At 42.0% G+C, this 13991-nt stretch overlaps 1 protein-coding gene across 3 annotated transcripts in view; it reads left to right on the top strand.

Moving 5' to 3' along the window:
* The window catches only part of smco4 (single-pass membrane protein with coiled-coil domains 4), a 44570-nt gene extending 30841 nt beyond the window's left edge, over positions 1–13729 (top strand). For all 3 annotated transcript variants that reach the window (XM_049576852.1, XM_049576853.1, XM_049576854.1), the window contains one exon: positions 12807–13729. In XM_049576852.1, the coding sequence (XP_049432809.1) occupies positions 12807–13033 (227 nt within the window). In that variant the 3' untranslated portion in view covers positions 13034–13729. The remainder of the gene's footprint in view (positions 1–12806) is intronic.
* Positions 13730–13991: the final 262 nt, after the last annotated feature.

Genomic DNA, 13991 nt, shown 5'->3' with positions numbered 1-13991 from the left:
TTTATCTGTTTATCAAGTTTAAAACCACTGTCCATTTTAACGCCGAGGTTGGTGACTATGGGTTTTAGGTAGGGCTGGAGTGGACCCAGGTCTATAGGAGGGACATCACGGACCCGACTGGGTCCAAACACCATAACCTCAGTTTTGTCCTCATTCAAGTTTAAAAAATTAAAAGCCATCCATGCCTTGATATCTTTTAGACATTCTAGTGGAGGTATCAGGGAGCTGTTGTTATTTCTTTTGAGCGGGAGGTAGATTTGGGAGTCATCCGCGTAAAAGTGGTAAGTGATACCGTGTTTTTTAAAAATCAATCCAAGGGGGACCATGTATAAAGAAAAAAGGATGGGCCCGAGAATTGAGCCTTGGGGAACTCCACAAGACGGGAGCAGAAGATGACGTAGCATCACCTAGTCTCACAGAGAAGCATCTCCCAGACAGATACGACCTAAACCACTCTAAGCCAGCATCCCTGATACCCACACAGTGTTCCAGACGCAAAATGAGAATTGTGTGGTCAACTGTGTCGAACGCAGCAGAAAGGTCTAAAAGCATAAGAATGGCAGAATCACCAGAGTCAGTAATTAATAAAAGATCATTAAGAACCCTTAAAAGTGCAGACTCAGTGCTGTGAAAAGCTTTGAAACCAGGCTGAAAAATCTCAAGGATGCTGTTTACCTCCAAAAACGACTGCAGTTGTAAGAGTACAATTTTTTCAAGGATTTTTGAAAAAGGAAGCTTTGAGATAGGCCTGTAATTAGACAGGACCAAAGTGTCCAGATTAGGTTTCTTTATGAGGGGTTCCATAACAGCTTCTTTAAAATATGTGGGTACAACACCTGAAGCAAGACTGCTATTTATGATTCTTTGGACATTAAGTCCAACAGCCTCTCAGACCTCTTTAAAGAGGTGGGGAGGAATGATGTCTGTGGGACAAAAAGAGGGTTTGAGTTGAGTGACAATTTTAGTGAGAGAAGAAAGCGACACAGGCTCAAACTGGCGTAAGGTAGCTGAGCAAGTGACAGCTATGGAGGGGTCAAAAGAGGGTGGTGAGATATGGGCTTTGATACTGGCAACCTTGTCAATAAAATAATAGAGAAAATCCTCACAGACTTTAGAAGAAGCTTCCAGACAGGTGGATTGGGGAGCATTTAGAATAGAATCAATAGTTTCAAAAGTCTGTGGATATTCTCATTTATCCAGGTCAATTCCATTTTGGCAACAATTAAATCGTAGGCAACTGGACTTTGATTTTGAATAGTTTCAAAAAGAACACGTGGTTTATTAAGATTTCGGGAAATTATATCAGAAAAATAGGCAGTTTTTTCTACTTTAACAGTTCTCTGATATGTTCTCCAGCTTTCTTTAAGAATTTCATTAGACACATGAAGGTTATCTTTCTTCCACCTGTGCTCAGCTCTCGTCTGGCCGCGTCATTGAGCCATGGTTCAGATTTGGGTCTGGGACGCATAACTTTGAGAGGACCGACAGAGTCAAGAGTGCCGGCACAGGTGGAAAGAAAAGTTAATGTCAATTGCTCAGTGTCAAAAACAGCAGAAGGCCTTTTGTCAGACTGATTTTCATTCATAAAAACAGAAGAAAACTGAGCAGCGGTAGAAGGCTTTATGATGCGGCAGCGGCGCACAGGAGCGTGCGGTTTAAAACTCTGACAGGGCAAGTTAAATTCAAATAAAGTCGTAGTTTGTCATGATACCAGCCAGGAAATCAGAGAAGTCGTTAACAAAAAGACTGTTATATTTCGGCGGCCGGTAGAAAACCGCACAAAGTACTGGGTCCAACCGACCAAGTTCAAACAGGCTCAGTTCAAAAGAGGAGAAGGACATCGGCAACAAAGGTTTGCAGCACAACCCATTTTTAAAAACAGTTGCTATTCCTCCTCCACAACCAGTGGTTCTCGGTGCATTAAGAAATGTACAATCACGAGGTAATAGTTCTGTGAAGGCAGCTGACTCACCCGCGTTTATCCAGGTTTCCGTCAGGAAAAGTATAGCCTATCCAAGGCGCGTGAGGTGAAGAAGTCCTGGAGAATGAAAGTCTTGTTCATCACCGATCTTGTGTTAATCAGCGCACATCTAGTCGAAGCCGGTGAAAACGCCGGGATTACAGCCGCATGAGCTGTCCGGCTCAGCGGCTTGAGGTTACGCCAGTTCACTCCACCAAGACGCCGGTGACAAGGCAGGCGAGGGCGCATAACATGGAGCGCTTCATACAGGCCAACAACAGTTACCAGCCAGGTGCCGACTGGAGCGAGGGCGCGCCGGGAGAGAAAACGGCAAAGATAGGCTCCATATTCCTGCGAAATCCAGCTGGGAATCTGTGCCACACCGGGAGAGGAGGCCAGCCAGGCTTTGATCCGGACTAGCTGGCCGCTGCGCGTCCCTCTGCGTCTGCGCCTCCGAGGGAGTGGAGCCCCAGCACGGAGCAGGTGAGCAGGGACATCCGCCAGAAGTGGAGGACGAGAAGTTTTTTGATCACCCAGACCATACTCTGCCAAAAAGTCCACAGTGGTTTTGATATCTAATAACTCCTGGTATTCGTAAACCAGCAGAGAGTTTACGCTCCTTGTGACAGACGCCAGATACAGAACAAACAGCACAAAACTGACACACCGGCGCCATCTTGCCATCCACCCAAAGCCCAAGAAGACATCCGCAAACCAACAGTCCACAACCTAAAGATCTCCACTTTACTGTCATAGACTAGAGAAACCAGAAAATATAAGAAGCTGGAATCAGAGAATTTGGACTTTTTCTTCTTCTTCTTAAAAAAAAAAAGAAAAAAAAAGACTTGTCGATTATCAAAATAGTTGGCGATTAATTCAGTAGTCAAACGATTAATCTTTGCAGCCCTAACTCCAATGTAATTTTGTTACTTGTCATTTTAAAAAGAAATTGACGATTGTCTAGTTATAGCTAACATTATAGCCTTACCAATAAAAATTACTGTACAAAGGATCACTAGCAGGGATGTAACAGTTAACGTACATGTATCGTTAATACGTCCATGATCGGTAGCCGTGATTTCTGCCATAATGACGCAGCACATACAGTGTTGAGTGATTTCGGACACAGCAGTTAAACAAAAACAGTTAAAATTCAACGTATCATCGAAAGTCAGCGGAAATTTATTTACATTTGTATGTATTTCCCTGCTGCACCTGGTGCTCCTCCTCACTGTCCGCCATGTCTGCCGTCTGCTACTGGCGCCTCCGCAATGCATCATGGTACATATTGCTTGGTTGGTGACCATCGGTTGTACACTACTTTTCGCGCTGCATTGTGGGATACTATGAGTCCACTATATAGCGTATATTAATTTACACTAAACGTTCGGACAGCACTACAAAATAGCGAACACACTATTTAGTGCACTATTTAGGGAGTAGTGAATGATTTCGGACTCAGCCCTGGGGTGCGTCCGAAGTCTCTTATTTTTATAGTGCTACTGCTAGCTCCTCGCTTGAACCGGAAGTCGTTCGAGGTCCGCCATCTTCTAGGCCGTCCCAAGTCTCTTATTTGTGCAGCGAGGAGCTAGCGCTAGGAGCTAGCAGCAAGCTTTAAGCAGCTACGAGCGAGGATGGTTGAGAGGTTCCTAACAGGAAGTCTTTTTCAGCTTGAGGCCATGATGTATAAATACCCGCCCCCTTTATCTGGCTCATTTGAATGAGATGGCGGAGAAATAGCGCAAGTGTACCCGTTACATGCATTCTTTGCAATGAAACGCTATAATTCACATGCCTACGTGACTACAAAGAGTAACGTTAATGATATTTCGTGCAAGACTGTCATGTTGTAATTAAGTTTATTTCATTCACAATCTGTTGCGTTGTTCAGCGGACTGTCGGTGATGTGTGGCTGTTAAATGTACAGCTGCTCATGTCCAGAACCACACGTGTTGATATAACACCACACACAAACACACACACACATTTGCCCATCATTAATTGTCCTGCATGTCATGTGAGTGGAATAATGTTTAATAGCTTGTAGGTAATATTAATTAGCCTATTAATATTAATATTAATTAATATTATTACTTTCATGTTGTTGTAAGCTACTGTCATTACCGTCTGTCCTGCACCTCTCTCTGTCACTGTCTCTCTCTCTGTCTCTGTCTCTCTCTCTCTCTCTCCGTCTCATTGTGTCATACGGATTACTGTTAATTTGTTATGCTGATCTGTTCTGTACGACATCTATTGCACGTCTGTCCGTCCTGAAAGAGGGATCCCTCCTCAGTTGCTCTTCCTGAGGTTTCTACCGTTTTTCCCCCGTAAAAGGGTTTTTTTGCGGAGTTTTTCCTTATCTGCTGTGAGGGTCCTAGGACAGAGGGATGTCGTATGCTGTAAAGCCCTGTGAGGCAAATTGTGATTTGTGATATTGGGCTTTATAAATAAAATTGATAAAATTGATTGAGGTAGACTGACAAGTCTGATGTCTTATTCACTCAGCAGCTGACTTGTTGAATGATGGCAAGTGGATTTAATAATAGTGATAATAATGATGATGATAATAATAATGATAATGATGCTCATCACAGTGACAGTGGCAGGGCTACAGACCGTTCTTTAATTGCCACAAACTTCGGCAAATGTCTCAGTAACAATGGTAACACATGCAAAACTGTGTGACCAAAGTCATGATGGCGGGGGGCAGGGGGTTACGGCTTTGATCAGCGAATATAATGAGACTTGGGATGTACGCTAAATGCTGGCTCCGTTATGCAGCAGATCCAGTTGTGCCGCTGTCATCAAGAATGGACGTCGCTTCACGTGACGCTTCAGAGTAAGGCCGTCTCATGTCTCTTAAACCGACAATGCTCGCTCATCGCTCCTAGCGCTAGTTCCTCGCATTTTTTCCTAGGTGGGAGGGGCTAAACAGCTAGCAAAGTCAGCTAGCAGTAGCACTAGCAGTAATTTAAGAGACTTGGGACGCACCCCTGGTGTCCTGCTGTGTCTTCTTCTTCTTGTGTAACCTTGTGTGTATTGGCGGTTAATACAGCATTACCGCCACCTCATGGATTGGAAGCACATTACTGTAATGGGCTTATATTGAGAAAAATAGCTCAAATGCGACCCCCAGTGGTAAAATTAAGTATATAATTCGATATATTGGTTCGGTTAAATATTTGGCTTTAAATCAAATTGGTTGGAAAATTTTCAAACCGGCACAAGCCCAGTGCACAATCCATTGAAATAATAGCTCAGAATCTCACCAAAGCTGTCACATTAATCTCATGACTAGCTTGGTTGAGAGGAGAATAAATGGTTTAGTAGTAGAGAGCAGTGATGGAAAGTTGCGAAGTACATTTACTCAAGTACTTAGGACAGCTTAAAGGTACTTGTAATTTTATTGAGTATTTCCATTGTTTCTTTATACCTCTACTCCTTACATGCATTACCTTTTAGAAAGAAGTATTATGCTCTTTACTACATATATATTAAGAATGCACCACACATTAGTATCAGCCAGTATTTGCCTTGTGAACTGCCATCTGCCTATTGGCAAATAAGATGACATTCATCAAAGGCGGTGGCTGATGTTTTTCTGTGGTGTCACATCAGTTTTGCCCCCTCCAGGTTGGGAGAGAGTTACTGCCTCACGCGAGGGAATTCAAGTATCTCGGGGTGTTGTTCATAAGTGAGGGTAGAAGGGAGTGTGAAATGGATCGGCGGTGTGGTGCGGCTTATGTAGTGATGCGGCTGCTGCGCTGGACTATTGTTATGAAGGGGGAGTTGAGGCGGAAGGCGAAGCTTTTGATTTAATGGTCCATCTACGTCCCAGCCCTCACCTATGGTCATGAGCTCTGGGTAGTCAAAGAGATGGCGGATACAAGCGGCCGAAATGAGTTTCCTCCACAGGATGGCTGGGCTCAGAGATAGGGTATGGAGCTCAGACATCCGGAGGGAACTCGGAGTAGAGCCACTGCTCCTTTGCATCAAAAGGGGTCAGTCGAGGTCATTCAGGCATCTGATCAGGATGCCTCCTGTGCGCCTCCTGCTGGAGTTGTTTTGGGGACGTCCCACTGGTAGGAGGTCCCGCAGGAGACCCAGAACACGCTGGAGAGATTACATATCTCATCTGGCCTGGGAACACCTTGGGGTCCCCAAGGAGGAACTTGAAAGCATTGCTGGGGAGAGGGACGTCTGGGGTGCTTTGCTTGGCCTGCTGCCCCAGAGACCTGGCCCCAGATAAGCGGATGAAAATGGATGGATGGATGGATGGATGGATGGATGCTGACAGTAGCTTTGAAACTTCCACTTGATTTGTCTAACTCAGCCTGCTGAAGCGTCATAATATCTTCAGATTAATTTTGGAATACATTTGTATAGATGAGGACTACAGAGTTTGCCCATCACCTTACTTTGGAATCACATTCTTAGATCTCATTCTTTACCAATAGGACACATCATTATAGGGCTGCACGATTTTGGAAAAAATGAGAATCACGATCTTTTGGCTTATAATTGAGATCATGATTCTCTCACGATTTTTTTCAACATAAAGATTTATTGTGCTTATTTCCTGATACAAAAGGAAAAGTAACAAAAATTATAAATAAATAATAATAAAAAAAATCATTAAATAACAAAACCTATGATTGTGCCTGATACAAGAGACACAAGGCACATAAACTCTGGTCAGCAGAGAAGGAACACTCCTGTTTTTAGCTTAAATGCAACAGCTGACAGCCTGACACTGACCGCAAAAAACAATAAACTTTAGTCTCTTGTCTTCTCGTACAGCTTTTGAACAATTTAAACAATAATATCAATGTTGAACAACATTTTTCTGAGGTAGGTATTCCAGGCCTGGAATTAAGTCATTTTTAGGGCGAGGCCACTTTGGCATTTGATAAATACAAATTTATTGGGGCATCACGGCCAAAATGTGGGGCACCAAGGCCAAAACCAATGGCAAACTGCCGGCCGGCTGTCGCTCTGCATCACGTGGTACAACGCTGCTTCGTTGGGAGCACTTGTTTTCATGCAGATGATGTCCCGACTCCCGGCACGGACGGGGCCCGGCAGAATCGCCTTCATTGAAAAATCAGATCGCATATGCATATGAATCGAGATCACGATTTTATTACGATTAATCATGCAGCCCTACATCATTATACACATAGTTGTGTGTGCCCTATTGATTTTAGCGACCACTGCCCAGTGGGCTGCATTAGAAATTGTAAAACAAAAAGAATGGGACTGCAGTAAAACTTTGTTGAACAGGCTTTCTTACATGACCCACATGTCAGTGACCTCTCTCTCGTAACTCTCATCCCAGATGCTGACCTGGCACTGCAATGCTTTTTGTCTGTTTTTTACTCCTTAGCGGATAAACATGCACCAGTTAAGAGACTGAGGATTAAAAACAGATGTAACCCTTGGTTTAAAAGTGATTTAGGTGAGTTTATTTTACAAAGAAATAAAGCTTGGGCGCAGGCTAGATCCATTAGTAGTGACATGGACTGGCAAACATTCAGACATCTTAGGAACAAATGCACTTACATGGTTAAAAAGGCTATATCAACTTACTATTTAAGAAATTATTTGCCAGCTAGCTAAAGTGTTGGAATCTTTTGTAAATTAACAGCTTTGTGTTTTTTTTGTCTGCAAATGCTATTTTAAGTCCCTGTTAGTCTGGGTTTAGATCCGGCCATAGCACCATTACAGCAGCAACTGTGGTTTTTAAATGATATAGTTTCAGCGTTAGATCGTAGGAGACACTGTGCGACCTTGTTTATAGACTTGTCAAAGGCTTTTGATACTGTTGATCACGTACTGCTTCTGCATAAATTGGCCTTGCTGGGTTTTGATGAGGCATCATTTAAATGATTTCAGGATTACACACTGATAGAACCCAGTGTATAAATGCTGCAGGAGTGAATTCAGAGTATTTAAGATTGAAAAATGGGTCAATTTTAGGCCCATTGTTGTTCGCTTTATATAGAAATGATATCTGTGCCTCTTCTTTATGCTTATGCCCCATCGATAGAGGAAGCTGTATCAAACCTTCAGTGTGCATTTGACTGCGTGCAGAAATCCCTAAAAAAAAAATTAGACTGATTTTAAACCAAAACTAAATTTATGATATTCACAAGGTCAAGGAAGTGTGATCTTGACGCCTCTTCCATCCGTTCCCTTAATGGCACCCACACTGAACGTGTTACAGATTACAAATACAGTGGTGGAAAAAAGTTTTCGGACACCCTTAAAATTTTACACAATCTCAAATATTCTCATGAAATATTTGTGGAAAAATCTTTTTTGTGTTTCAAAAGGTGTGCCTGCATTAGACAGATACAAACAAATACAAATTATATTTTTTTGTTTATTGAAAAACTAACAAAACTAAATTCTTGACAGTTTCAATATGTCAGTTCTCAACATTGTCAGTATCAAAGTCAACAAATAACAGAGAATGTGTTCAAAACTGAACAAAAAATAAATAAACCATCACATCATCAAATTAATATTTAGTAGTCCTGCCACTGGCACGTAGTAGAGCTCTAATCCTGGCTAGCATGTTCCCCACGAGCCTTTCACACTGTTGAGGGGTAATCTTGTCCCATTCTTCTTGAATTACTGCTTTTAATTCTTCTAAATTCTTTGGTTTATGCTTTGAAACAGACCTTTTGATAATCCACCACAGATTTTCAATGGGGCTCATGTCCGGGGATTGAGCTGGCCACTCTAAGACCTGGATACTGTGCTCCTGCAGCCAAGTTCTACTGGCCTTGGATGTGTGGCAAGGGGCATTATCTTGTTGAAACATCTAGTTTTTACCTCGATGGAACAGTGCACGCGCAGAAGGGAGCATGTGGGTTTCGAGAATGGTACAATACTTGGTGGAGTTCAATGTGCCATCACAGACAGTGAGATGACCAACACCAGCAGCACTCATGCATCCCCAAACCATGATACTGCCTCCACCATGCTTGACAGTAGGTACTGTACATGCTGGAGATAATGCTTCTGGCCTTCTGCACCTCACATTAGTAGGAGGAAGATAAAGCGGGAAACTGGACTCATCTGACCACGAAATCTTCTTCCAATTCCTGGCTGTCCAGTTCTTGTGTGCCTGGGCCCAACGACGCCGGGCTAACCTCTGTCTCTCATTGATCAGGGGCTTCTTGATAGCCTTGTAGGACCTTAAGCCATGATCTAAAAGTCGACCACGTACAGTGCGGGTGGAACACTGGACACCAGTTTGGTTTGACCACTGCTGCTGAAGCTCCTGTGATGTCATTCTGCGGTTTTGCCTACACATGCGGATCAGGATGCGGTCATTTCTTGCTGAGGAAACCCTTGGACGCCCAGATCTTGGTTTGTCTTCCAAGCTGTTGGTTCGTCTGTATTTCTGCAGAGCGTATCCAACTGCTGAAGGACTGCATCTGCACTTCCTGGCTATCTGGCGGCAGCTGTACCTTTCCTGGCCGAGAATCTTTATCTTCAGGCGTGTTTCCTGCGTTAGGTTCCTTGTTTTAGCCATTTTTGTGTCTGAAGAACTTTCAAATGTGCTGGCTTTATGTAGACACGAAGCTTGGCAACAAAAATTGTGTCTTTTTTTTATAAAAAGAACGACCTTCATCACTGGTACCAAAATGACCCAATACTCAAAATTTCTTATGTATTTTTATGGAACCAATCAATTTTAAGTTTTTAATGGCTTTTTTTAGGATTTATTTAGTATTTTGGCTGTGACTGTACTAAAAGAAACTGCACTTGAAGACCTAAGAGTGATTCTTAATGCAATATTTCACAAATGCATGGGGTGTCCGAAAACTTTTTTCCACCACTGTACCTTGGCATCTGCCTAGATGACAAGCTTTCATTTAAAACACACGTGGTTGAGCTCACAAAGTAAAGCAAAAATTAAACTGGGTGCATTGTACAGATTGAGGTCATGTTTCTCTTTAGACAACAGAAGGACAATTATTCAGTCAACTATAATGTCAGTCTTAGATTATGGCGATATTTTGTAAATGCATGCAGCTCAATCCACACTGAAATCCCTTGATACAGTCTACCACAGTTGTCTCCATTTTATTACTGGGGATGGTTTTAGAACTTACCACTGTGAACTGTATCAGAATGTGTTATGGTCATCTCTCACTGATAGACGGGAAGAAACATTGTCTCCTTAAAAGCTACCCTTCAAGATCACTTCAGACAACAGATCCATCTCTCATCGCACACGATCACAGGAATTTTTATCCCTCAAAACTCCTAATCAGTACAGAGCTCAGTAAATTAGCTTTTAGTTTTTTAGCCCCACATAAATAGAACAAGTTAAAAGACACATTGAAATTGGCCAGGTATGTAAATCATTTCAAGTATATGCTGGATGATATGGTTGTTTTACAGTGTGGCTCCTTTGGTTGACTGACAGACATGATTTCTACATATTACTACAATATTATTTTTATTGTTGTGGTTGTTGTAATGTATCTGTCCTTTTATTGCTGTTTTTAATACTTGATAGACATTGCTGCTACTTATTTGTTTTTATGGACTTTTTGTCATTTTATTGCAATTATATATTTGTATCCTTCCAGCCCATTGAATGTGAACTCAGGGCATTGCTGTAAAAGAACTTAATGCTCAGTCAATTTTCCCTGAATAAACAATGGTTGATGATGACATTACAAAGGGATCTCCAAATTTCCAGTATGAACAGGAGGAAATAATTGCAACAAGCAAAACCTCTTTTGAATGTTCATATGGACACCTGACTAGTGTTTTGGGACATACTTGAAGAAATGTGAAAGTGCAATTTTCTGTTCACTATGTCATCATTGTCTTTCCAAATCACTGAGCTTTTGCAAGGTTACCTTGTTTTTTAAAATAATTGGTATGGTAACGTCTATGCCACAGTTGGTAGAAAACTTCTCTCACCCAAAGAGTTACCTACAGTGGCATACAAAGGTTTGGGCACCCATGGTCAAATTTTCTTTTACTGTGAGTAGTTAATTAAGTACAAGATGAACTGATCTCCAAAAGGCCTAAAGTAGAAGATGTGAAAGATATTATCCATCCATCCATCTTTTAACTGCTTCATCCTCTTGAGGGTCGCGGGGGGGCTGGAGCCTATCCCAGCTGACATTGGGCGAGAGGCAGGGTACACCCTGGACAGGTCACCAGACTATCGCAGGGCTGACACATAGAGACAAACAACCATTCACACTCACATTCACACCTACGAACAATTTAGAGTTATCAATTAACCTAATCCCCAATCCGCATGTCTTTGGGATGAAGCTGGAGTGCCCGGAGAGAACCCACGCTGACATGGGGAGAACATGCAAACTCTGCACAGAAGGGCTGCCACACCCGGGATCAGACCAGGAACCCTCTTGCTGTGAGGCGACAGTGCTAACCACCACACCACTGTGCCGCCCCCAAAGATATTATTTATTTAATTATTATTATATTTTTGTTTTTACACTTCGGGGAAAAAGGAAAGGAGCACCATGCAAACGTATGGGCACCCCAAGACATTTGAGCTCTCATACAACTTTTATTAGGGTTTCAGACCTTAATTAGCTTGTTGGAACTATGGCTTGTTCACGACCATTATTAGGAAAGGCCAGGTGATGCAAATTTCAAAGCTTTATAAATAAAAGCAAATCATTTTCAGGTAGATGTGTCCTCATTTCGTAAAGTATGTAAGAAATGGTAGTTGACATGAACTGTGGAGGTCAAGTTGAGGTCCAGAAGACCAGGAAAAGACTGCAAAAGACATGCAAGAAGATTTACCAGACTCTGGAGTGGTGGTGCACTGTTGTACTATGCAGCAACACCTGCACAGATGTGACCATGGAAGAGTCTTCAGGAGAAAACCTTTTCTGTGTCCTCGACACAAAATTCAGCGTCAGAAGTTTGCAAAGAAACATCTAAACAAGGCTGATGCTTTTTTGGAAACAAGTCCTGTGGACTGATGAAGTTAAAATAGAATGTTTTGGATGCAGTGAGCAAAGGTATTTTTGGAGAAAAAAGGTTGAGGAATTTCATAAAAAGAACACCTGTCCAACTGTTAAACACAGGGTCGATCAATCATGCTTTGAGTTTGTGGTGCAGCCACTGGCATGGGGAACATTTCACAGGTAGAGGGAAGAATGGATTCAGTTAAATTCCAGCAAGTTCAGGAAGCAAACATCACACTATCTTTAAAGAGCTGAAGATGAAGAGAGGATGGCTTCTACTGTACAATAAGACAGTGATCCTAAACACACCTCAAAATCCACATTGGACTACCTCAAGACCTCAAAAGAGCAGTGCATGTAAGATGGCTGAAGAATCTCACAGAGGTAGAAGCCTTTTGCTGGAAGAATGGGTGAAAATCCCCTAAACGAGAACTGAAAGACTCTTGGCTGGATGCAGAAAGTGCTTAGAAACTGTGATACTTGCCAAAGGGGGCACTACTAAGTCGTGACCGTACAGGGTGCCCAAATGTTTGCTTTGGGCCTTTTTCCTATTTCGTTAAAAGATTGAAATAAAAAAATAATCATGCTTAAAATATTGAAGAAATGTGTCATCTTAATGCCTTTTGGAAATCAGGTCATCGTTTACTTGCTTAGCTGTACACAGTGAACAGATTAAAAGAGTCAGTTAAAAGAGTTTAATGAACCCACCTGGAAATACTTTAATGAGCGACCCCGGCAGGTTTAAGAGAGGAATACAAAAATGTTGATGCATTAGGGCCAATGTTAATTTCCAGGAAATTGACGTTCAGCTGTCAACAACTTGACTTGAAAACTGACTCACTACAGTATGTTTCTGTCTCTTTCAGGTTCCTGTGAGCACAGCAAAGACAGAGTAAACGGTCATCAAGACATCATGAGGCAGCTCAAAGGCAAACCCAAAAAAGAATCGTCCAAGGACAAGAAGGAGCGTAAGCAGGCCATGCAGGAAGCCCGACAGCAGGTGGCCACTATAGTACTGCCTACACTAGCTGTAGTGGTGCTGCTCATTGTTGTCTTTGTGTATGTGGCCACCAGGCCTGGTGCTATAGAGTAGACATTAAAGGAACTCATGAACTCCCAAACTGACTGGACTTTGAAAACTGACAATGGCTATACCCAAAGGATTACTCTCATCACGTGACGAGCCTCCCTCTGTAAGGCCAGTGATTGGCCTACCAATTTTTTTTAAATGAAAGCCTCCCTCAAACTGTGTTTCTTTGCTCTAAGCAGAGTTTAAGCTGCAGAAATAATTCAAATTGAGTGGAGAAATAGTTTCTCCTTGGTGCCTTCAGATGAATGATGATGACACCAATTTAATCCTGTTCACTTGAGAGCAGCAGATGGATTCATGTTGATGTCTTACAAAATGATGCAAAGTCATGCATACCAAAGGACTTGTGCACAGCTTGCCAAGTTTGACCAGAAATGATAAAAAAAGAAACTTTTGTACCACTCTTTGGGCAGCACTCAAGCCTACCTGTATGAAAAGAAGGATTCAGTTTGCGTCTACTATGTTTGAAAGCAACTAGAGGATCTTACTGAATGTAATCAGAGAATGTGTTATCATAAGTCCAGTTTGTTCAAACACATTTGAATTTCTTCATCTTTAATGTGAATGTTACCCAATTGTTTCCACTAAGTTACTTTATTATACTTGGAGTTACTCATGATATCTGTGCATTTGTAATAAGGTGCCTTAACAGATTTGCAACTGTATTATTTCAGTTAAATAAATGAATTTTTAAAATAACTGAGTTAGTGTTTTAAGATTTTTGATTTATGCATGCACATAAATTTGTTTATGATAAACTTGTATAGCGCCTTTCTAGTCAACTGACTACTCAAAGCACTTTTTACACTATGAGTCACATTCACCCATTCACACACTGGTGGCACCATACAAGGTGCTACTCAGTTTTTAAACACACTCACACACCGATGGAATAGCCATTGGGAGCAAGGGTTCAATACCTTGCCCAAGGATACATCAACACGCAGATCAAACCACTTAT

Source organism: Epinephelus fuscoguttatus, linkage group LG5, assembly GCF_011397635.1.
Source record: "Epinephelus fuscoguttatus linkage group LG5, E.fuscoguttatus.final_Chr_v1".
NCBI classification, from domain to species: Eukaryota; Metazoa; Chordata; class Actinopteri; order Perciformes; family Serranidae; genus Epinephelus; species Epinephelus fuscoguttatus.
Note: the sequence above shows the minus strand (reverse complement) of the source record. Positions and strands in the feature narration are given on the sequence as shown.